Source organism: Seriola aureovittata, chromosome 19, assembly GCF_021018895.1.
Source record: "Seriola aureovittata isolate HTS-2021-v1 ecotype China chromosome 19, ASM2101889v1, whole genome shotgun sequence".
Lineage (NCBI taxonomy): Eukaryota > Metazoa > Chordata > Actinopteri > Carangiformes > Carangidae > Seriola > Seriola aureovittata.
The window spans coordinates 12,909,057-12,934,080 of record NC_079382.1 but is presented as its reverse complement, the minus strand read 5'-3'; the positions used below and the strand labels follow the sequence as shown (position 1 = coordinate 12,934,080).

The 25,024-nt window shown below is 38.7% G+C and overlaps 1 protein-coding gene across 1 annotated transcript in view; it reads left to right on the top strand.

Moving 5' to 3' along the window:
- usta (uronyl 2-sulfotransferase a) overlaps nt 1-25,024 on the top strand; it is a 65,644-nt gene that overhangs the window by 16,835 nt on the left and 23,785 nt on the right. The window contains exons 2-3 of the mRNA XM_056405202.1: nt 11,315-11,358; nt 19,029-19,184. Coding sequence (XP_056261177.1) covers nt 11,315-11,358; nt 19,029-19,184 — 200 coding nt within the window. The remainder of the gene's footprint in view (nt 1-11,314; nt 11,359-19,028; nt 19,185-25,024) is intronic.

The following is a 25,024-nucleotide window of genomic DNA, read 5'->3' as shown; positions in this document are numbered from 1 at the left end:
GATCACCGTCACCAGCATGTGCGCAACACATGGCAAATGCACTTTATTTGGCACCTGATGAGGGTAGGGAAAAAATAACGTGTAGGGAAGTGTGTGTGCATGTGTATGAGTGTGTGTGTGGAGGCACTGTGATGATGTCATAGGGTGCAAGGTGGTCTGCTGCAGACGCACATCCCGTGGCTTCTGGTAGTAGGCACTGTAAAATGTTCATGTGCGCACACACACACACACACACACAGACAAACACATACACACACTTTTTCTCACATGTGCAGATGCGATCGAACACACACAAATCCAAACCTTTCTCTCTGTTTTTGTTGTTTTTTTCCCCCATCACTCACACATACAGTACATGCAATCAAATGTGCACATGTCGCCACGCACATACACCTTTCTCTGTTTTCTTTCTGTCTTTCACATATCACACACACATATATCCTAAAACAGCTGAAAACAAAACAAGGGAGTGGCAGTATCCTAGTCCAGCAGTGGTTTAACCTGGCACTGACCACAGCTGCAGTGCAAGATGGAGCCTGACAGCAGTTTCCGTCAAATGAGTATTTATGTAACAGATGATGTAGGCATTGAGGCCAGGGTTCTGCCACCATTCACTGTGTCATTAGTGAGAGGTTTGGGGTTTCGCAGATTCTACTTATACATGTGAAACCACACGCATGCACAAAGGCACATGTGATATTCACAAGTAATACTGTAAGAAATTTTTGCATGCACATACAGATTTTTGAAATTCACCGATTTTCATTATGAGGCTGCAGAAACACGCACACACACAGTTATGTACAAGCACCAGCACACACTGGCAAACAAACTGCACTTGCCCAGCACTGCTGTGCATGGAAAAGAGTTGAAGGTGGAGAGGGAGAGTCATGATTTGGAAGAATTTAATTCTTCCAAATTAGTAATTAGGTAAGAAAAATATGACCCAAATATGATTGTAATGATGATGTATTAGTCAAATTAAGTAAAGCAATTACCTCATAAAAAGAAATCAGATATTGAGCATTTGTTGAAAACTCACTGGCATTTGGGCACAATGTATCTTTGACTAGTGTTGGCCTCCTGCTCTGATTTCCTGTCAGCAGTGGGCACAAGCATTTTGTTCCTGACTGTATTGACTGTTTCTGTCAGTTTATGGTTAATGTGTCTATTTACAAGATTTCCATTGCAGCAGTTATGTTTGGGATTTATTATGAAGGCAACTTTTTGTACTTGGTTTTATGTTTCTTTCTCCAGTTTATGTACTGTTGCGTATCTATTTTTGCTATCATAGATGTTGAATTATACTTTATTGAGCCAAGTAGTATTTACCACAATGAATAGGACTTGGGAATTGTTGCCTGATTTTTGTTTTTGTTGTTGGTTCTGGCTCAAATAATGCACTATTTCTGATTTTTATGCAACGGCAAATCATCATATTGTGAAGGAAAAAAATTGTCTTTTGCACAGAAAAACAGTCACTATAACACATTTTACAAGTCAATTTTTCAAGGTTATTTAGGATTTTATCATTGTGAAGCATTTTTATATCTTTTAATACCATTGTATGTACAAAGATAGAAAGAATCCATTGTATTGCTCATACAGCTTTTTAATTGACTGCTAGTGATACTGCCTGACCTTTATGTGTGTCAATAATATACCTTTTATCTGGAATGGGTCATCTCTGTGCTGAAATCACACCTCCCTGTGTCAAACAGAAGAGTGTAACAGTCCTCTAAAGGTCTATTGTTGAGGCCCATGAGAAAAGTAGCACGCTCCAGTGGACCACAGTCACACATTGTGTGGGGCTCGCGCATTTCCCTCTCTGTGGAAATATTTTATGACATGGCCTCAGTTTTGACAAGGCTATCCAAAAAGCTAACACAACTAACTAACTTTTTTTTTTTTTGGACTCTCATTCTATTATCTCACTGTACATCGCTCCTCTGTCTACCTCCGCCCTTTATCATCTGGCTTTCGCAAACCTTAACTTTTCTTTATGTCTCTCTCTTTCTCCATCAGTCCTTCTTTCTTCTGTCCCTCACTCCAGTGTGAGACTTAGCACCACACAGGCTCTCTTTATGCAGTCTGTTTGTTCTGCCATACCTGCCGTGCTCGCTTGTGAGCAAAGTCTGATGAGGACTGCCGCTGCTGCACAGACTGACAGAAATGAAATGTTGGATTTGAAACTGTAGGCATCATAATCGATAGCTCTTCTGTATCTGAATGTTTCACACACACATGGTGGACACATACACACATGGACACACACATTGTTACAGTTAGGATCCTGCCATTGCTCATAACAATATACAGAGGAATGCATGTATCTCCTGCCATCACCCATAAGAAAAGGGTCCTTCTCACAGCTGGGTGAGTCTCTGAGCCAACACTTCCTGGTGCAGTAAAATTCCTTAACATTCTTTAGCCAGTATACTCCTTAGTCATCAGTTTATGTCATGGATTAGTTCCTAATTTTCATTTCATGAGCACATTAGATATCACAACACAGAGGAACACCTAGTTTAGTCATTTTTGAATGAAGTATATAAGTTCCTGTTGGGCGTGTGCACCATTGCATGTAGTTAATATACAGCAGTGCGCTATCTCCATCCATGTGTGCATGAATCTGTGCTTCTTGGAGGAATTATTGTGTTTCTCTGTGTTGAAGGGATTTCAGGCCATTGAGGAAGCTCTAGCTGCCAGATTGCAATTCATCTTCTTCTGCTGACCTCCGCAGAGGGCCCACAAACTGATTTGATAACAATTTGTTCCTGTTTCCCCCTCACTGTCTCTCACTCTTCCCCTCTCTGCCCCTGACTTTATTTCTTGACATTTCCTCACTGTGCTGTTTGCTACAGCAGCTGCTTTTCCTGAATCTAGTTGTGTCACATGATGAACCCAAAGGAATTCCGGTTCTCTGTAGGAATTCCCTAGCTCTTTCTGATCCCTCCTTCATATGGTACTTTTTGTCTTCCCTCTCTTGCCCCCGTTCTGCCTCTTTCCTCTTTTTACGTCCAGAACTTTATCCACTCCCCCACAGACTCCCACAGGGCGCAGGTCAGCAGGTGATTTACATAGCACACCACAGACGTTCTACATGTGTGCTCAGCCATTTGTCTGCAAGGCATGTATGTTGTTTTTTCTTGTAATTTAGAGTCTAAGAAACCACAAGAAGACAAAAGAGAAAAGTAGTTTGACATTGCACAAAATGCACTTATTTGCCTAGAGTTTGATAGTACCACTCTCATGTTTATATCCTAAATATGAAGCTATAGCTGGTATACAGTTATCTTAGCATAATACTCCGAAATCAGAAGTTTTAACATTTGGACAGAGCCAGGCTAGCTGTTTACCTCTGTTTACACACTTTGCACTAAGCTAAACTGAGCCAAGCTAAACTAAGCTAGGCTATCAGTCTCCTGGTTCCAGCTTAACATTTCTTGTACAAACATGAGAGTGATATTGAGCTTCTTGTCCAACTCTCAACAAGAAAGCCAAGTGTATCTCCCAAAATGTCAAACGATTCCTTCGAGTCCTGAGTCACAGGTGTGTAGCCTCATTCTGGCTCCTCACAGATGTGATTGTTTTTATGACTATGTGTTTCATATGTGGGGTTCAGGCTTGCTGCTCTGTGCAGCAGTGATAGAGCAGAGTGCAGGACTTCCAGATTCCAGCCTCTCTCAGTGGCTACATGCACATTCAAGCATGAAACCTAAAGCAAGCAGATAGATGACGCTCAGTGTGAAATCACACACAGTGGGAGAAGTTATGTGGGTTGAAGGCTCATGGACCATTTTTGCATTCATGTAGAACAGTTAAACACATAAAGCAAAGTATCTTGGCATGTAACAACTGGAGTCACTCACCCTCATTGTTCATAAATGCTGCTGTTTTTGTCTCTTCACAGAGGAGGAGGAAAAGGAATCCCTCAGGCCACCGTCATGACAGGCCAGCAAAAATTCAAAATAGATGTCAGGATTTGGTTCACCAACAGTCTAACAATATCTGGTTCGCTGATGATTGTGCAGTTAGGCATGGGTACACACCCAGCTCTTTGCCTCATCTCTCATTCGTGAGTCAGCAGAAACACCACTGAAGCCTAGGACAAGGGTGTTGGATGGTAACAGATTCCACATCCGGCTGTTGTCTGTTTTCAGTTGACATTGTCATGATGAAAGGGGTTGTAATAAACCATTGTAATCCTTTTGTTTTTGTCAGCAGCAGGCTTCAGAGTACTGTGTCGGTTCCAAAACAAAAAGAAAAAAAAAGATGAATTCTTTCAAAAACTTATTTAGTTCTGGTGAGGCTCAGGGCCAAGAGAGCTGAACTGTAAACTAGATCAAAATCTAGTACGGGACCACTTATGGTCAATGTGCGAAATTGGAACCGCTGTAAACAGCTGACATTATAGCATCGTATTTGCATTCTGCCTATGGTCAGCCGGTTTCAGCTCTGTATCTGTTTGCTTCTCCCCTACTCTCTGTGCTCACATATTCTAATACAGCTGAATTCCCAATAAAGCTGCTCTCATTTATATGTTTTAGTGTTTCTGTTGTCGGACAATAGAACAAGTTTGAACAAGTGACTGAGACGTGGCACATTAAGACTACATGTCAACTTCCAAAGCTGCTGCTCTGCATTTCTAAAATCCTGATTTTATAACCACAACGTCATCTGACAAAATCACAAGTCAACTACTTAATTTACTCTCTAAAACCATGAATTTTCACTCTTTTTCCAGTTGTGCACAGCACAGATGTCTCTAGTGGTGTTTGTGTGTATATACATGATGCATTTTCACATCTGGAGGGTTTTGTGAGCTAGAGTAAAGCAACAGAGGCCGAGGAGTTGCCCAGTTGCGGTTGGTTTTTAATGGGTTGACTGCTGAAGTTTAACTGCTGCTGCTGCTGTTGTTGTTGTTGTTGTTTGACATGGATCTACCGTTATTTATATCTTGAAATATTCAGAAATAACATGGATTTTGGCACATTTTTGAACATATTTTGTAACGTCTTTCGTGCTGCTGACAAGATAATACGCAGTCTTGTCCAAAACGTAGCTCATGTTGGTTCACCATAATAGCATGCTTTGAATGAATGTTATACGCACAGACATTTCCTTAGCTATTGTTAGCACCCCAATGGATATTGTTGTTGTTTATTCAATTTTCTTTATCAGTCTAAAAGAAAGACTCCATTTGACATCTTTTGTGGGGGTGTGTGGGGAGAATCTCTGGTCAGTCTAAACGGCCACCTGCAGGCCCTTTATGCATAAGGACAGGCTAGCAAGACAACTGGTGTCATGCCCACATGTCCACAAGCAGAGACGAGGAACATACAAATGGCACAAGCACTCTGCTGCTTTTTAACACGGAAGTGCAGAATTAGCTGACAGAGCAGCATGCAGTTCACCAGAAATCCCTGACAGCATCACATCCTGTTATTAACCGTATTATCTGCTTCTGACGCAGCATTGACATGGTTGCCCACAGGATATGATATTAAAGGACGAGCAAAGCTCATCGCATCACTTCCCTGCCTTTGGATGAGTGATTACTTCTCCTACTTTGACTTTGTGGCGTCAGACATCTATTAGTGTTTCGACTGTTTGCCCAATTTTCTACTTCATGGCTCATTTCTTCATTTCAAAGCTACCTGATTTCCAGAGTTAGTCGGTGCTCATCGACTCTGTGACAGCTTGCTGGATAGAGTATGGTCAGGCAAGGTCAAAATTCATACCTGTTTTTGTGTAGAAATCCATGCACAGAAAAGTGTGAAGTCACTGTGGCACTGAAAGCAACACTCAATGTACTTTACTGATCTAAATTAAATTAATAACACTGCCAAAACAACCTGTGGCATGCACCTGGAGAGCGGCCCATGCTCTGTGCTGTGAAATTGGAGTCTGAAAGTGTTTGAAATTTTCCCTTAAAACTTTAAATTCAGTAATCCTGTAGCAGTATGGCCTTGAAGGGGCTTGAAGAAGGTGATGTTCTACTGCTCCTCACGTGTTTGCTTTGCATGCTCAAACTGCCTCATTTGATTTTATCCACTTTGCTTGTCCTCATTGGGTCTCATTGACTTCTCCTCTTCAAGTTTTGAGACATCAAATGACTCAGCTGGGGTCCTGCGTATTGATTTACTTTGTCAAGTGTGAAATATACTAATGGTAGTTGGAAAGTGACTGTTGAAAGTTTGTGGCTAAATACATGACTGATCAACCGTTATCTAACACAACATGCAAGATTTGATTCAAATGTGTTCCTTACTTCAAAGTGTGTCCGTTATGAATGCCTATCATGGATGCTATGGGTGGTCATATTGTGTCTTTGTCAACTGCAGCACTACTTTACTCCTTGAATATTTTGAGGGCTTTGACTTTCACATGGATGATTTCCTAATGAATTAGATGAGTCACTTCTATTTCCTCTGTTCTTCACAGAATGAATGGAAATGATTAAGCTTCTTCTTCTTTTTTTTCCGCAAAGTATGTCTTTTATTTTTAACTTTCTGGGCATATAGCTGTGCAGCCACTAGAGTCAACACTGCTTTGCTTGGTCATCAGTTTAGTGGTACGTCCCTGTCCTACAGTGTACACGGTGGCAACCGCTGGTGTCCACAAATGACATGCTGACAGTCACCCTGAAGTCTCCCAGCCCCTAGTACATCTGTATGCATGTGTGTATGTTCTCACAGCCCCCCTGCTGCATTTCAGTAACCAAAATTTTAGGGGAGCAATACGTCCACAAATTAGTCTCCCTACCAGGTTTTGGGCTTTGGGCACCTGCAATAACATAGCAGAGGCACAGCTGTTATATTTATATCACAAAGTTGTCTGACCATTGTTGATTCTCAAGTGACTGAGGGGTGATGTGGAGCAGGGCGTAGTGGGTGGAGACCCTGACCCTTAGCTTAACTCCCCTCTGTAATTAGGTAGCTGGGTCGAGCTATGGGTCTTAATGGAGGGCCACTCCCACACCTCAAATCAAAGGGTTGGGTGACCACACATACGCATTTCATAGACAAACACATGCAAAAAAGTATGTATATAACCCATACACACTGACTCTGTTTGCATATGCTCTCTATTATGGCTCGAATGTTTAGTCAAGACTGTAACCATAGACGTGTATCTAACTTTAACTGGGTGTGTTTTACACAGCTGGGTCAGGCTGGAGTTATGTAATTTTCAACTGCAGTGCAGACTGTCATGAGATACCTATCTGCCCATCTATCCAAACTCTTCCACACTTTTTCCTTTCTCCACTCTGTTCCTGTATAAACTCAAAAACTATGCTCCATATTCCCATAAAACCGGCAGTAGGGACATGAAGCAAGCACGCACTTTCTATACTCTCATTTTCGTGCATGGTATATACAGAAACTACAGCAGGATGTTGTTAAGGATGAGAAAGTTTAGTCTTCACAGGCTGAGGAACCTGTAATCTGCTTTCACATACTTGTAGAACATTCCAGGGCAGCAGCTCTGTAACCTTCCATCCTTGCCTTGAGTCCCGTCCCACAGCAAAGTGAAGGCCCCTTAACGTCAAACCTGCTCCTATCCTCTTGGCCTTTCCCTCAACTGCCCATTCCTGTGTGGTTTTCCGCTCCAACCTCGGCCTATTCTGGGGTGTGTTCTTCCCTAAGCTTTACTTAGCTAGGTCGCCAATTTCACAAAGCAAATGAAATGGTCTATGTGCTAAATACATGTTTATGAAATTCCCGAACTTACTGTAGCATTCCTGAAGCAGGCCAACACCAAGGCGAGAATTCCAGAAGGAGGAATTTATTCTGGGCTGGTTTGTTCAAACCTTGGTGGGTTAGTCCCGTGCAAACGTAGATATCTCTGCATTTTTGAGGAAATATTCACATGTTTTTTTTTTTAATGATTTTGATAGCATAAATTACTTACAGTATATTTAGTTTTCTTCTCAAAAACACACATTTTTACCCTTTATCAACGTTACATTTTTGTTGGCTTTTTTCTTTGCTGGTTCCAGAACCAGACTGACGTAACTGTACAGGGAATAGTAAATCCACTTTCTGAATTAACAGAAATTTTTCACAGAAGAAAAAAAAAGTCAAGCTCAACTCAGCTAATGAGGTGACTAATTGATGTAGGTGATAATTTGCTTTAACAAGTTCCTGGACAGGAGCAGCAGCCTGCCTTGTGTTTTTTGTGTGCGTTGGGTCCAGCTATAAAAGTTTAATTGAATGCTTCCACTTACGTAAATACAGGTTTCATAGTTAGTGTCCACATATGACTTTTAGAGTTTGGTGTCCTAAAACTTGTGGGAAAAAACTGTGAATTTGCGCTGCAGGTTTCCTCACCAGATTTCCACTAATTAGTTCCTGTTGGAGTTTTGAATTATGACACATAAATTACATCTATGGTAATAATCAGCTTCACACAGTTTCACATTGTGTCCTGCCTTTTAAATCACATTGCTTAATGTCTCAACTTGAGGATGTACAGTATTAGCTTTCAACTTGTATTACTTGCATGTGTTGCTCAGAAAATCATAAACAGTGTTGATTTGTGGAGACCTTTTGTTGTGCAGATCATAAGCTTTTATGATTCTTCTTAATTTAATGAACACATATCTGTTGCAAGGATGTGACATCTGCTTACAAACAATTCTGGTTATTTTGTTGTGTCTTTGTTAATATATTGACTGTTTTAGAATTCACTGATTAAAACTTAAAAGCACCACTGATTAATGTTGCTGTCCATGTTGCAGTATTGATTAGATAATTGTACTAAGGAATGGTTATGCAGCTGCTCTTAGCCAGAGGCGGGTTCATGGATCTTGTGACACAGTAATCCAATTAACCATTTAGCTACATGCCTATGCATACCCACACTCCAGTTAGTTTCTCCTTCAATCACTCACTGACACACAAACACACACACACACACACACAAACACACACACACACAAAAACACACACACACACACACACACACACACACACACACACACACGCACACACACACAAAACCCGAGGATGTGTTCAAAGGCACTGACCTTGATTTAATTTGTGAATTCTTCCTTAACTTTTCAAGTGAGCCCTTTGCCCTCTCCTTCCTAAAGATTTCTCCACTTGACCATTCATGACCTGTGTATTTCCAGGGGTACATACAGATGGGCGACAAAACAATAAAAAATCAACATTAATTAGCAAAGTAAGGTGTTGAGCCAGAAAAGCATCAATTCTCCTTGGTATTTCCTTGGCACTTCTATTAATGAAGTAATTAGTGATTATCCTTACTTTTATTCAAGCTTTTTCCTGTAGTTTGTGACTCATCTGTGTGTACATAGCTCAGTGTAAAGAAGTGGTTAATGGCTTAAAGATAGTGCTGGTATGGAAGGTGAACTTCTATGACTGAGTGAGTGAAGTCATATTGCAACCACAAAGTACAGTATGAATGCAGCATGTGTCCTGTGGCCTGTGTATTGTTTTGGAATTCAGCTATTTCTAGATCGAGCCAAAGAAGTCCTCATTGACTGCTAACAGAGGATCAGAGGACAATGGGGTCGATGAGTACAGTACGCTGTACAGTGGCTGTTTAAGTTCATTTTCCTCTCACTGTGGGTGGTGGGGGTGGAGGGCAGCTGTCAGCTTTTACGAGCCTCGTGCCTTGGAAAAAATGAGTTCCAATCCTCTATCCAAAACGCTAATGAGAAGCACACACGGGACGGGGGGTGGGGGTCAGCGGGGTGGGGGTCGGGGGTGGTGTTGTTTGTCCATGATGGATGACAGAGGAAGAAACAGACATGTCTGCCTCCTTGCATCCTTGCCGTGCCATGACCTCAAATGCCTCGGAGAAGAGCAGCACACACGTGCTTCCCTCGACATTCCTCAGCAAAACAGTGTAAAGTCATGAAAGAGGGAAAAAGACAGATGCTAACATAGAGAAAGTCTAAAAAAAGACTCCTGAGGCTGGGCACAGAGCTGCTGTGTCAGTGTTTATACATCCAGTACCTGATGAATTAATGAGCCACAACATGCACAGGAAGCCAAACAGGTTCTATACAGTAACTGTATTATGTGTGTACGTGTGTGTGTGTATGTGTGTGCGTGTGTGTATGTGAGATGTTGTCCCAGAGCCAAACCGTGGCAGATTGGATCTCAGTATAAGACTAATTAGTCAGAGCTTACACACCATTATCTAAAGTATAAACAGTACTTACAAAGTCAAACAACACTTCCAGCACAAGCATATAATAACAGATACAACTTGGCTGGTTATAAACCACTGTGTGCGTCCACGCATCATATCTTGCTATTCTCATCAGTGTGTTGGATCACATTTCAGACACACAAAGAGAGACTGTTCTCTTATGTAATATTTCCTCTCTTTTTAGCAGCATTCCCCCCACACTCTCCAGTTTGCCTTTCTCTTTTTCTCCTGCGCCAACCACCTGAATGTTGTAAACGTGATGGGAAGTGATGCGTCTCTGTGCGTCTGGCAGCTGGACTTGGAGAATGGTCTGCAAGGCACTCAAAGAGTCTTGAATGACCTCCATTATTTCCACATAAAACATCTTCACAGTGCTCTGTATATATTGTATAAATAGGCTGCAGCTCTCTTCATGACATCTTCACGCTTAATGGACAAGAGCTATGCTGTTTTCTTTGGGTGACTGTGGCGGAAGATGGAGGGTGAGGGGGGCAGTTGTTGTGCTGAGGTCTCTGTTTTGAAGTGAAGTGCCACCTGCTGCGCCATGCGGTTTCTCAAACTGGAGGTTGAGATAGGCCCCTGGAGGGGGTAGAAGCATGGCACGGGGGTGGAGTGGAACTTAAATTGAATGAATCTGATTCTTGTGGCGACAATAAATTAATAGGGCTGGCCAAAATTCAGGATAGTAAGATTAATTCATACAGGAAAACATGTAAAGTACATACATGATAAACAATTATAGGGTATTTTATCTTAATGGTCTGTAAAGTCAAATTTATTTATTTATTCCATAAAATCTGCTAAGAAATTTCCTGGAAAGAACCATATATAATTTTAAATAATTACAGGCAAGTGATCAGTTGGTACATTTCTAGGTATTAATATTATTATTGTTATTAAATTGGTTGACTGAGAAGAGCAAAGGGACACGTTTGCTTCATATCCTCATTTCTGGGAATTGCTGTTACATCACTGTGTTGCTCAGGTGAACACACAGCTACTTTATGCTAATATAAACAAGTTGGTTTTGGACCCCATTCACGAATGTTATGAGTGAGTATTCCAGTCCTTTTCATTTGAAGTAGTTGTATTTCATAATCCTGATGCATGTACTCCTTTGCAGGTGAATCCACATATCTGGATGACCACGGACCCCCTGCTCCAAGAGTAAGTTTCCCTCTATCTCTCAGTGTCATTCACCATTTCTCCTTTATTTAAGATAAACACAAAGCTTGTGCTACAGAAAATGGACCAGACTCAGTGAATAGCTCCCTAAGCTTAACATGTCCTATGATAACTATTAATTTAGCTGTACAGACTAATGAGCAGTGATAACTAACATGTCTTTGGGGTCATCAGGTGGGAACCTCCTTTCACCAGTGTTTCGTCTAGTTGGTCCCACAACACCTCCAGGAGGCTAGACAGTGATCACTGGCGTCCCAGAGTCACTCCCCTAATGCCAGCCATCACTGCTCCTCACACCACCATTTTCTTTATCTTGCCTATGCTACCACAAACAACACCATCATCAACTCTGACAAAACACACTAGCAGATTCAGCAAACAAACTCCCCTAAACAGTTGGAGAAAGTGGCGGCCATTTTGAAGGAGGCAGAGTCAAGGAGAGAAGCCTTTTTGAGCTAAACTCTCCCCCGCCGGATTAGGCTGTGCTCTTGCCCCCCCCCACCCCCCCACTCTCCAAGACAATGAGGGATGTAGAGTCTGGGAGAGGGGCCTTTTTAGGCTGGCTCTCCCCCGCCGGATTAGACTGTGCTCTACACCTCCCATACTCTCCAACACCACACCATGCAACTCACCTAAAACAAACAAACTCACCTAAACAGCCACAGACACACTACAAACCAATTCGATACAAGCAAACAATACAGGCCACCTCACCTGGACTAACCGCATGGTCTCAAAGAGGCTCACACAGGCCACACCCCCACTTAAAAAATTACCTTAATTTTTTATTTTATTTTTATTTTTTTCCAATTTTTTGTCCTGACCTCTGTGTCTCTGATGTGCTGCCCTGTGTTTCCAAGCCAGTTCAGTCCAGTCAGGATAAGGGTTAGGTCTGTGTGAAGGAGCTGCATCTAAATACCAGCTAGGTCTGGCTTCAGTGCTACAGTAACGCTCTGAACACAGTCTCTCTCTCACACTCACACTCACACTCACACACACAGACACACACACACACACACACACACACACACACACACACAGTGCTGACACAGGGGCCTTGTATTCATCCAGCTGCCATGTCTGCATGACTATCTCTCCTCTGTGCTCCCTCTTTCTCGCCCTGCCAACTGCTTTCTTCCTCCGTCTGCCCCTTGTTTATTATCTAGTTCTTTAATCCGTCACCGCCTCATTTTCACCTCATTCCTCACCTATTTAATCCACCTTGTCATCATTTTTTTACTCTTTTTCTATCTTGATGGACAGAGTTATCATTTTTTTCAACTTTACCCACAGCATTTAGTGCATAGCTGACCTGAGATTTAATCTAGTTGGGTTACAGGTTTGTTTGTGGCTGACATGAGCAGCTGTTTGGATTCAGTAAGGTCACATGTGGGCTTTGTTTGTGAGTTATGTGTTTACTTTGAAAAGCCTGTTCTGGCCACTAAGCCAAACTAGGCAGCCACAGAGCTTGTTTCATACAGATAACAGTGAAGGGTTATTTATATGAAGCAAACTGTGGAGACATTGTTGGAATTTGTTGTTGCTTTTATCTTTCAAGGGAAATCGTTATCTGAAACAAACCTTTATTATTCACCCACTGCGGAATCACAATGCCAGTTTGCTGTATGCTATTCAGTCTCTAAATTGTATTCTGTAGGTGGGAAGCCAAGCTTTTAATATTATAGTGCTTTCTAAAATTTAATGGAAATTAGGGCTAATAAACCTAAATTGGTTTCCATTCCCTGTTGAGGATAAAGTTAAGAGTGTAGCAGCTTGACTGTGTCCTGAGGCAACTGATTCCGAATATTTACATTATAATGCAAACACAGAAGCTCTGGAATTCATTTTGACACAGAAAAGTGGGATTTTAACGGAGGGGAAAAGTCTCCAAGAAGTTGAGGGGAGCGATAAAAATGAAGTCGCCTACAGGTTATTTCTTTAGCGTCTGAATTGTTGTTTAGTAATTAAAGAACAGTAGTATATGTCAAAAGCAGCCATTACCAAAGAGATGTACTCTATGTACTAAATCTGAGATGATAAAAATGTTGATTGATATATATATATATATATATATATATATATATATATATATTATATATATATATATTTATTTATATATATCTGGATGGCCTTTTCCAAGGGCTCACAACAATAAGCTTTAGGCCATATACAATACTGGCTGCCTGACTGTAAGCCCCATTCAGAGTATTCCAGGTTGAATAAACAACTGCATGCTTTTTAGGTAAAATGAATGTACATTATTATTAAGAAACTAGAAGTCAACGTCAATTAAAGATTGGGCGATCAAGGACACAGAGCTCTTTTTTAGCAAAGATGCAAATACAAAATTACCAACCACTGATTTTAAGATGAGATAATGAATAAATGATACAGCAATTTACACACAATTTAATATTTATACTGTATATATGTATATTGAATAAAAGTATTATTGTGAAAAGCATGATAACAAATTGTGTTATAATGTGTTATTTTGGCAGATTTATAAAAATGTATTTAAAGGTGGAAAATGGCATTCAGTCAGTTTCAGATTTTGTTGTTGTGGCTTTATTTTTTGGTTGAAGACGCCTGATTTCACCGTCCCCAAAGAGATAATTTGACATGAACTTCACGCTTATTTCTGAAACCCCATCACGTTCCCTAAGTTTGAAATCAATAAACTATTCTGTCTCTCCTGCCTTTCACGCTGGCTCTGCGACATGAAATTTGACTGCAGCTGTCTTTTGCAACCACAGTAGCTTCACAGGCTTTACTAACTACATACAGCCCCCATTTGCACAGACCAGACTGACAGTGATTATACATTAGCTGCTAACTCTGATTGATTCCATATCTGTCATCATCTCGTCTACCAGACGGATGATGCTGATGCCATGTCGGCGGCAAGCACTGCATCAGCCACATCTCTCATTATCTCTTTGTTGACATCCCACTGCAATGAGATAGATCCACAATTTCAGCAGAGGTTGCTCGCATTACAGCATGTGCGCGCAGAAGGCTGGGGATTCTGGTAAATGTAGGGAAAGATTAGAAATCGAGTTGAAAGCTCGACGTAAATGAGAGCGCATGGAAAAACCGCACAGCTCTCAGAATAGAGTTATGAGTCTTTATCTGTATGGAAGCATGACAAGAATGTCTGCATTTTTACACATGTGTAAAATCTGTAAATATCATTTTATAGAGCACATTTTCCAACATGTTTTTCCTAATTCCCTAATTGCACTAAATCCTTTATAGCCACCGTATAGTCTTTTTAACACACTAAAATTCCTATGGCAATGGCAAGAGATGTGTTTTTTTTTAGAAGAAGCTGAAATGTTTTTGGGGAGTCTGTAATGAAATTAGTGGTGTTAGATAAGTCCAGCTGCTGTTGTGAGCTAATATTTTCCATATTTAATGAAATCCGAAGACAAAACCAAAGACATTTCCACTCTGACACACTCTAATGCACAAGCTAATGTTCATAAAAGCAAAAGCGTTTCGATCTCCATTTGTCATACACATATTACGTTTCTGCATTTTTACAAGTGCAAAACATTAGTGGTAGCACTGAGAAACTTGAGTTTCCCATTTCCTCTCAGCCAAAGAAAATCAATTCATCTTAATGACAAAGAAATACTTGGGCACCACTACTTAGATCCTTCTCCGGGTCGGAGTGGAGATGAATGGATACATAATTAATAACAGGAAATGCTGAGAGTCTCCACTGTGCCCTGACTGAGACCTTGACGTGCAGATCTCCACTCAGCGTGGGATGAGCAGTTGACAGTGGAGAGCAATGAACCCAGACCAGGGCTTAGCTGAAACCAGCAGAGCGTTATTTGCCAAAGCAGTGTGCAGGTTAGTGGTGGCGCACTGGGTTTCAAGGAACTGCAGCAGGAAGACCAATGAGTGTGTGTGCGGTGCGGTGCGATGAAGTGGTCCTGATATGTGGCAAACCCTGGACATGTTCTCAAAACTTGCTGTTAGATGATTGAAGGTGGCAGTTAGCGTTAGAGTTCAGTTAATTCTCTGCAGAGACGGGTGGTCAGGCCACGAGACACAGACGATAATTCGTGCATGTTTGTTGAACTCATGTCACATCTGAAAATGTCTAGAAACAGCGAGAAGCCTTTGGAGGTTTTAGTGTGAGTGTGTGTGGGCAGGCTACTCGAAAAGAATGCGAGAGGAGCGAAAGTAGGAGAGAGAGCGTGAGAGAGAGGAAAGGTGCAGGGCTACTCATCATCTCAAAGTCTGCTTGATATTGGCTCGAAAGCGTCAGACCTGTAAATACCACAACAACAGCCAGACTCTTGGGAGTAGGAACACCCAGATCAGACACAGAGGGAAGCGTTGTTACATAATAATTTGACTGGGGACCGACTATTGACAGAATCCCTCACTGGCAGACACTGCAAACCTTTCTCACAGCGAGCATCAGAAACCTAAGCTCTACAGAGTGGGAACGACAATAGCACATACTGAAAAGGTTGCCCTTTCAGTGCTGTCAATGCCGACGGGAGATTTGGACTCTTGACGGCATCTCTGATGTTTTTCTTGTATTATACAACACCAGGCCGTTAGAGGTCTGACACAGTCATTTGTCATCATATCAATGGGGGGTTGCTGTCCCGAAAAAACACTGCATGTATTTCATCTGCCTCATTATTGTGATAAGCTTAGAAGTCTGTAGTTACTTGGCAAACACTGAGGAATGTTGGACTGCTGTCCAAGAGAACCATCTCCTATCAGCTTGAGATATTTTCCCAAAACTGAGTGAAATTGCAACCACTGACCATTATTTTGTGTTTGTTTTTGGACACCACCAATTTTTATTCTATAAAATTACTTTGATCAATTAGAATATGAAACAATAAAGGAAAAAAAAAAAAAAAAAAAAGTGATGATGATGTTCCAGCAAATGACACAAGCTGTAGCACGCCTGTCAACAAAACTTGTACAAGCTTGTATAAGCACAGATTTCACCTGTGAATTGTTTTTCCCGTACACCCTTCTTCCTCCTGGGGCAAATGTACCTGTGCATGTTGTTTTCACATTGTGTCAAGCCAGTTCAATGTCTAATGACATCAAGTAAAACACTGTGATTCTGGGAAAAAACAAACAGGAAGTGGGATTGAGGGGAAATGTATGACAGTGATCAATCTGTCAGCAGATTGATATCCTCTTCCCTGCAGTTTGTCCTCCAAGTAGTTCCTCCTCCTCACTCTCTCTCTCTTACTTGCTCTCCATCCTGTTGTTACTTTCTCTTCGTCTTTCCACTGGATTCTGGCAAACATTCGGAGGAGGCCCTCTCTGTTTTTGCTGAGCCTGATCTTGGGTGGGACAGGCCAAAATCAGCCAGTGTGTGTGTGTGTGTGTGTGTGTGTGTGTGTGTTTGTGTGTGTGTGGCTATGTTAAACTGTGGTGTTGAAACTACAAAAAAAAAGGTCACTGAGATTAACTAAAGATGAGTAATAATTTCATCACAGCAGAGAGAGAAACAAGCAGGTGAGGGCGGAGATTTGTCCTGTAAAAGTCAGTGAGCCAGTCAGTCATTCAGTCACCTATAAAACTATCCAAATTGTACATAAACTAGCCACCTCATGAGCCAGTGAACTAGTTTATTCAGTCAGTCAGACTTGCTTCCAAACACGCTGTCTCTCAGATATCCAGAAACCCCCTGGGAAAAGTACAATCACCATTCCAGACTGGGAATGCCGACAAGAATTTATCACTGCCGCATTTTCCCCCATCTGATTTACAGGAAGTCTTCACTTGAAGAGTGGAGGGGAAAAGTTTTCAAGGCACCAACAGAAGTGATCTGTCTTTGTTTTTTGAGTTAGATCTCTATCATTTTCTAGAGAAATCTTCCAGATGTCTTTTAGGTAACCTGTCTTCCTCTCTCCCATTCTTCCTTTAATTCCTTTAACTGCCCCTTGTTTACTTACTTCCCTTGTTACTCTTGTTCTCGCTGCTAAATTTGCTTGGATAGCCTTCATTCTTAAGGGGCCACTTGTGTAAACCTCATGGGCCCTTAGGGATAATTGCCAAATTAGTGCATTCTTGAGTCTTATGTTGAATATTCATGTCAGCCCCAACTTCTTCCTTCCTACAGGCAGAGATTTACGGTAACAAATATGTTTTTACTCACTCACATCCACTTTATGTGAGGGTCTGAATCATGAGCTACTTGTTGAATTGATGACTCATGAGGGGTGTGTTTTTACTGTGTGTGTGTGTGTGTGTGTGTGTGTGTGTGTGTGTGATAAGACACAAAAGAGTTGCATCATTATCACTTTGCAGAGAAGTCAGCAGAGTCTCTGACTCAGAGTTCGGATTGGAAGAATAAGCATATGAGCAGAGAACATGAAAGTGTGCATGTCTGTGCTCAGTCTTTGTGTGTGTTTCATAGCAGGAAGGGAATATGTTGCAGCGTCAACTGAGTCCAGCTCCAGGGAGAGTAGATGTGAGAAAGGTCAAAGGTTGGAGAAAAAGTGGCAGTGACATTTTATGAATTTCTTCAGTTTTTGTCCTTGTTTTCTCATCTTTGTATCACTTTTCACACGTTGTCTTTTTTCCTTTACTGCCAAATTTGGTGTTCAAAGTAGTACTGCTGCCCAAAAATGTGCTATAACACAGATCGGTAACATTTATATAAAGACATCCAATTATACTTGTGAATACGTATATAATAATGTTATATAATATAGTATGTTCTTTAATTTCAGTGATAGTAATACAGAGTTAAAAAACCCGCCGGAGGCATTATGTTTCTGGGTTGTATTTTTAGCCATCCCATTCTCCACTGTGACCTCATGTCGGTCCCATTCTTGCATTCTTGTGAACGTGATAGCCCAGGATTGCCTTGAGGGAATGTCTTAAAAAATTTGGCACGATAGCTCACTTAACCTCAAGGATAAACTGATTAGATCAAGGTCAAGGTCACTGTGACCTCACAAAACACAGTTTTGGCCCTAACTCAAGAATTCAGGTGCTAATTATGATAAAAGACACTTAATACCTTTTATTAAATTCCTTCAAAATCTTCACTACATATATTATATAAATCTGGGCAGGCATGGATGTAAACTGTCTAAAAATATTAATATAATTAAATTAATTTAACTCAATTGAATTTAATTGAGTAAATTTATTATATATATTAAATTTATTTAATTAAATCTAATTTGATTTAATTTAATAATATATATTTACATTAATGTAATGCAATATAATCAATTAGATGTAATCTAACTACTCTACCACATGGGCCTGAATACCCTGAGCAGCAGGTCGCCGATTCGACTCCTGACTGACCACACCATTTTTTAGCATGTCATTCCCCTACTTTCTTTCCCAACATTTCCTGTCTCACATTTGATTGATTTAATACAGATTAATTAATTTCACTCGATATAATAAAAGGTTTAATTAATTTATTGTGTAAATTCAGTTTAATTTAGAATGTTTAGTTGTCAATGTAATTTAGTTCACTACATTTAATCAAAAAATTAACGCCTTTTATTAAATTCCAGAGTCTGGACAGACATGATTGTAAACTGCAACTTGCAAAGAACCGAAGGCCAATAAATAAAAATAGTTCTTTATTTTTCTGTCCATCTTTATGTTTGTTTTCATGTGTGTGTTTATAGGTGCTCCCGTTCCCCAGCCAGGTGGTTTATAACCGCGTGGGGAAGTGTGGCAGCCGGACAGTGGTCATCTTACTGAGGTTACTGGCTGAGAAACACCAGTTCAACTTGGTCTCCTCTGACATCCACAATAAAACACGCCTCACAAAACATGAACAGGTAAGGTTAATGAGATGACTGGATGGATTTAAAGGTTTAATCAAGGTGGGAATAAGGTCTAATTTATGATCTTTTGTCATGTCATGTAAATGAATTAATAAATTTGCAGTTAATTCCATAGAAAACTCCCAACAGCAAAGTCCTCTTGTTTATTTTTATTTTATTTTAATTTCCTTGCCCACAGTTACAGCCTCTTTCATTATTTCAGATATTTTTATATGAGGGATTTAAAGCAGAAATGCATATCTGACAGTAATACTGGGCAGGCAACAGTAGATAGAGGAAAACCTAAAATCTGAAAATGAAAATATGTTTTCATACTTGGCAAAACAATCTCTATCAAGTTCCATTTAGTAGCTGTTCTGGAGCTTTTGAACACATCATACTTTGTTAATCAGATCATGGAGTTTGCCCAGATCCTGGAAATGTTTGGACCCCTGTGGGACCCAGTGGTCTTCAGATCCCACTTCTAAAGCCAGTGCTTTATACATTAATCATCTGTAAATAAATACTATAATAAAGTCCAGCCACGACCTAAATTCAGTTCATTCATTCTTTCATTTAAACACAGCAATTCAAAGCAGCTGACTGTTGTCAAATCCTTAGAGAAAGGTAACACTTATGTATGGGGGGAAAAAACTTAATTTATTTGTATTGTGCACTTAACTATGTGGTCACAGTGAACACAACAGCAGCAGGCGCTTATTCTGTGTTTGTTTTTTCATTCAGTGTGAAAAAAGTCTGAAGGATAGTGAAGCTGCTTTTATTATTTCTTGGAATATCTTGAGGACATGAGTGTTGGCTTTACAGAGGGAAAACTGCTTTCGTTTAAAAAACCGCAGACTTTTGAGACACTAAGAAGTGCTGGCCTGTGCCAGTGAGAATGCCAATGCAAATGCTAATGTGCATAAAGCATGTCTAAATGGCTCATTTTAGCAATTGAACACACATAATCTTTCTCTTCTTACTCTTTCCACTAAACACATAGATGTTTTATATTCATAACATAAACAAATAAATAATGCAAACTAATTATTTTCCAACTGCATTCATAAAGGATTCATTGGGCACCAAGGGCGTAGATTTGCATATGGACAGTAGGGACATGCCCCTACCAATATTTTGGGAGGACAGAATTGTCCCTACCAATATTTGAGTGAACTCATTCACACTAGCAGGAGTAAACATAAAATGCTGGATATATCAGTGTGTGGTGAATTTCTGTCAAAAAAACCAACGAAAATGTCACCATGAATCCTATGACTTTTTTTTTTTGTCTTACTATTTTATGATTTTTTATGCCTTGCAATACTATGATGTTTTTATGCCTCGCTATACAAAAGAAAACTTTCATTATACTATACTATGTCTTTTTTATGGGGCGGCATGGTCATGCAGTGGTTAGAACCATTGTCCAACAGTGACAAGGTTCTAAGTTCAAACCCCCGGGCCTTTGGCCTTTCTGTGTGGAGTTTGACTGTTCTCCCTGAGCCTGCGTGCTTTCTTTCCAGTTACTCCAATCCAAAGACATGCACATTAGGTTAACTGGCGACTCTAATGCATTAACTTTTTATACCATACTATCCTATGGCATTTTTTATACTTTACTATACTATGACTTTTTTATGCCTTACTGTCCTACTGTGGTAGGGGTTAGAACTGTTGCCTCACACTGAGAAGGTTCTCATTTCGAAACATGCTCCTAGGGCCTTTCTGTGAAGAGATGGCATTTTCTCTCTGTGCCTGCATTGGTTCTCTCTGGATACTCCAACTTCCTTCTGCAATCCAAAGCCATGCTCATTAGGATAATTAGCGACTGTAATGTCTGACTATACTGTGACATCTTTATACCTTTCTCTACTGTGACGTTTTAATGCCTGACTATCGTAAGGCCTTACTATAGTAAAGCATTAAAAGTCATAATATAGTAAGGCAGCCTATGACTTTATGCTTTACTACACTATGACATTTTTATGCCTTAATATACTACAACTTTTTATGCCTTACTATAGTATGGCTTTTTTTAAGCCTTACTATATTATGACGTTTTATGCCTCACTATACTGTCTTCATGGGGTGAAAGGTGGGTGCAGTGGTTAGAACTGTCGTCCCAAAGTGAGAAGGTTCTGAGTTCAAACCTCAGGCCTGGGCCATTTCTGTATGGAGGTTGTATGTTGTCTCTCTACCTGCGTGGCTACTGATGTTTTTATGCTTTGCTATTCTATGAAGTTTTTATGCCTTACTATACTATGACTTTTGTATACCATCCTATATTATGACTTTTTATGCCTAACTATAAGGTGAAATTTTGTGCCTTACTACACTGCGACTTTCTTTGCCTAACTATGCTATGACTTTTTATGCGTTACTATACTATGAAGTTTTTATGCCTTTTAATGCCTTTTTATGCCGTACTTTACTATGACCTTTTTATGACTTTTTATGCCATACTATACTATGATGTTTTTATTATTTATTATGCCTTGCAATACTGTGACGTATTTATGACTTTTTATGCCTGACTATACTTTGACATATTTATGACTTTTTATGCCTTAGTATCGTATGACATTTTTATGCCATTTCAGCCTTATTATACTATGACGTTTTTTTGACTTTTTATGCCTTACTATACTATGATGTTTTTATGACTTTTTATGCCTTACTATACTATGACTTTTTATGCCTTACTATACTATGACTTTTCATGGCTTACTATACTATGATGTTTTTATGCCTTACTATAATATGACGTTTTTATGCCTTTTATGCCTTACTTTACTATGACGTTTTTATGCCTTAATATACTATGACATATTTATGCCTTTTTAGACCTGAGTATACTATGGCATTTATGTGACTTTTGTTGCCTAAATATGCTATTACCTTTTTGTAAGTTTTTATACCATACTATACTATGACATTTTTATGATTTTTTATGCCTTGCAATACTATGACATTTTTATGACTTTTCAGCCTTACTTTACTATGATGTTTTTATGACTTTTATGCCTTGCAATACTATGATATTTTTGTGAATTTTCATGCCTTACTATACTATGACGTTTTTATGCCTTACTATACTGTGACGTTTTCATGCCTTACTATCCTTTGACTTTTTTATGCCTTACTATTCTATGATGTTTTTATGATTTTTTATGCCTTGCAATACTATGATATTTTTATGATTTTTTATGCCTTGCAATACTATGATATTTTTATGCCTTTTATGCCTTACTATTCTATGATGTTTTTATGATTTTTTATGCCTTGCAATACTATGATATTTTTATGATTTTTTATGCCTTGCAATACTATGATATTTTTATGCCTTTTATGCCTTACTTTATTATGACATTTTTATGACTTTTTATGCCTTACTTTAATATGACGTTTTTATGACTTACTATACTATGACTTTTTATGCCTTACGTTTTTATGCCTTTAATGCCTTACTATACTATGACGTTTTTATGACTTTTTATGCCTTACTATACTATGACGTTTTTATGCCTTACTATACTGTGACGTTTTCATGCCTTACTATCCTTTGACTTTTTTATGCCTTACTATTCTATGATGTTTTTATGATTTTTTATGCCTTGCAATACTATGACATTTTTATGACTTTTCAGCCTTACTAAACTATGACGTTTTGATGACTTTTTATGACTTACTAAACTATGACGTTTTTATGACTTACTATACTATGACTTTTTATGTCATACTATACTATGACTTTTTTTTATGACTTTTTATGCCTTACTATAATATGACGTTTTTATGATTTTTCATGCCTTACTATACTATGACGTTTTTATCCCTTACTGTACTGTAACTTTTTATGCATTATTATACTATAATTTTTTTATGACTTTTTATGACTTACTATACTATGATGTTTTTTTATGCCTTTTCGGCCTTACTATGCTATGACGTTTTTATGACTTTTTATGCCTTACTATACTATGATATTTTTATTACTTTTTATGCCTTACTATACTATGACGTTTTAATGCCTTACTATACTACGACTTTTCATGCCTTTTATGCCTTACCATACTATGACGTTTTTATGCCTTTTTAGACCTGAGTATACTATGGCATTTACATGACTATGACGTTTTTATGATTTTTTATGCCTTGCAATACTGTGACATTTTTATGACTTTTCAGCCTTACTATACTATCACGTTTTTTGTCTTTTTATGCATTACTATGCTATGACGTTTTTATGACTTTTCATGCCTTACTATAATATGACGTTTTTATGCATTTTAGGCCTTACTTTATTTTGACATTTTTATGACTTTTTATGCCTTACTATACTATGACTTTTTATGCCTTACTATACGATGACTTTCGATGGCTTACTATACTATGATGTTTTTATGCCTTACTATAATATGACGTTTTTATGCCTTTTATGCATTACTATACTGTGACGTTTTTATGACTTTTTATGCCTTACTATACCATGATATTTTTATGACTTTTCATGCCTTATTATAATACGACGTTTTTATGATTTTTATGCCTAACTATACTATGATGTTTTTATCCCTTACTATACTGTGACTTTTTATGCCTTATTATACTATGACGTTTTTATGACTTTTTATGACTTACTTTACTATGACGTTTTTTATGACTTTTTATGCCTTACTATACTATGACCTTTTTATGCCTTACTATACCATGATTTTTTACGCCTTAGTATGATATGACATTTTTATGCCTTTTCAGCCTTACTATACTATGTCGTTTTTATGACTTTTTTTGCTTACTATACTATGATATTTTTATCCCTTACTATACTGTGACTTTTTATGCATTATTATACTATGACGTTTTTTATGACTTTTTATGCCTTACTATACTATGACGTTTTTATGCCTTACTATACCATGATTTTTTACGCCTTAGTATCATATGGCATTTTTATGCCTTTTCAGCCATACTATACTATGACATTTTTATGCCTTACTATACTATGAAGTTTTTATGCCTTACTATACTATGAGGTTTTCATGATTTTTTGTGCCTTACTATACTATGATATTTTTATGACTTTTTATGACTTATTATAATATGATGTTTTTTATGACATTTTATGCCTTACTATACTATGACGTTTTTATGCCTTACTATACCATGATTTTTTCAGCCTTAGTATCATATGACATTTTTATGCCTTTTCAGCCTTACTATACTATGACGTTTTTATGACTTTTTATGCCTTACTATACTGTGATATTTTTATGACTTTTTATGACTTACTATAATATGATGTTTTTTATGACATTTTATGCCTTACTATACTATGACGTTTTTATGCCTTACTATACCATGATTTTTTCAGCCTTAGTATCATATGACATTTTTATGGATTTTCAGCCTTACTATACTATGACGTTTTTATGACATTTTTATGCCTTACTATACTATGATATTTTTATCCCTTACTATACTGTGACTTTTTATGCCTTACTATACCATGATTTTTTCAGCCTTAGTATCATATGACATTTTTATGCCTTTTCAGCCTTACTATACTATGATGTTTTTATTACTTTTTATGCCTCACTATACTATGATGTTTTTATCCCTTACTATACTGTTACTTTTTATGCCTTATTATACTATGACGTTTTTTATGACTTTTTATGCCTTACTATACTATGACGTTTTATGCCTTAGTAACATATGACATTTTTATGCCTTTTCAACCTTACTATACTATGATATTTTTATAACTTTTTATGCCTCACTATACTATGACGTTTTAATGCCTTACTATACTATGACTTTTCATGCCTTACTATACTATGACATTTTTA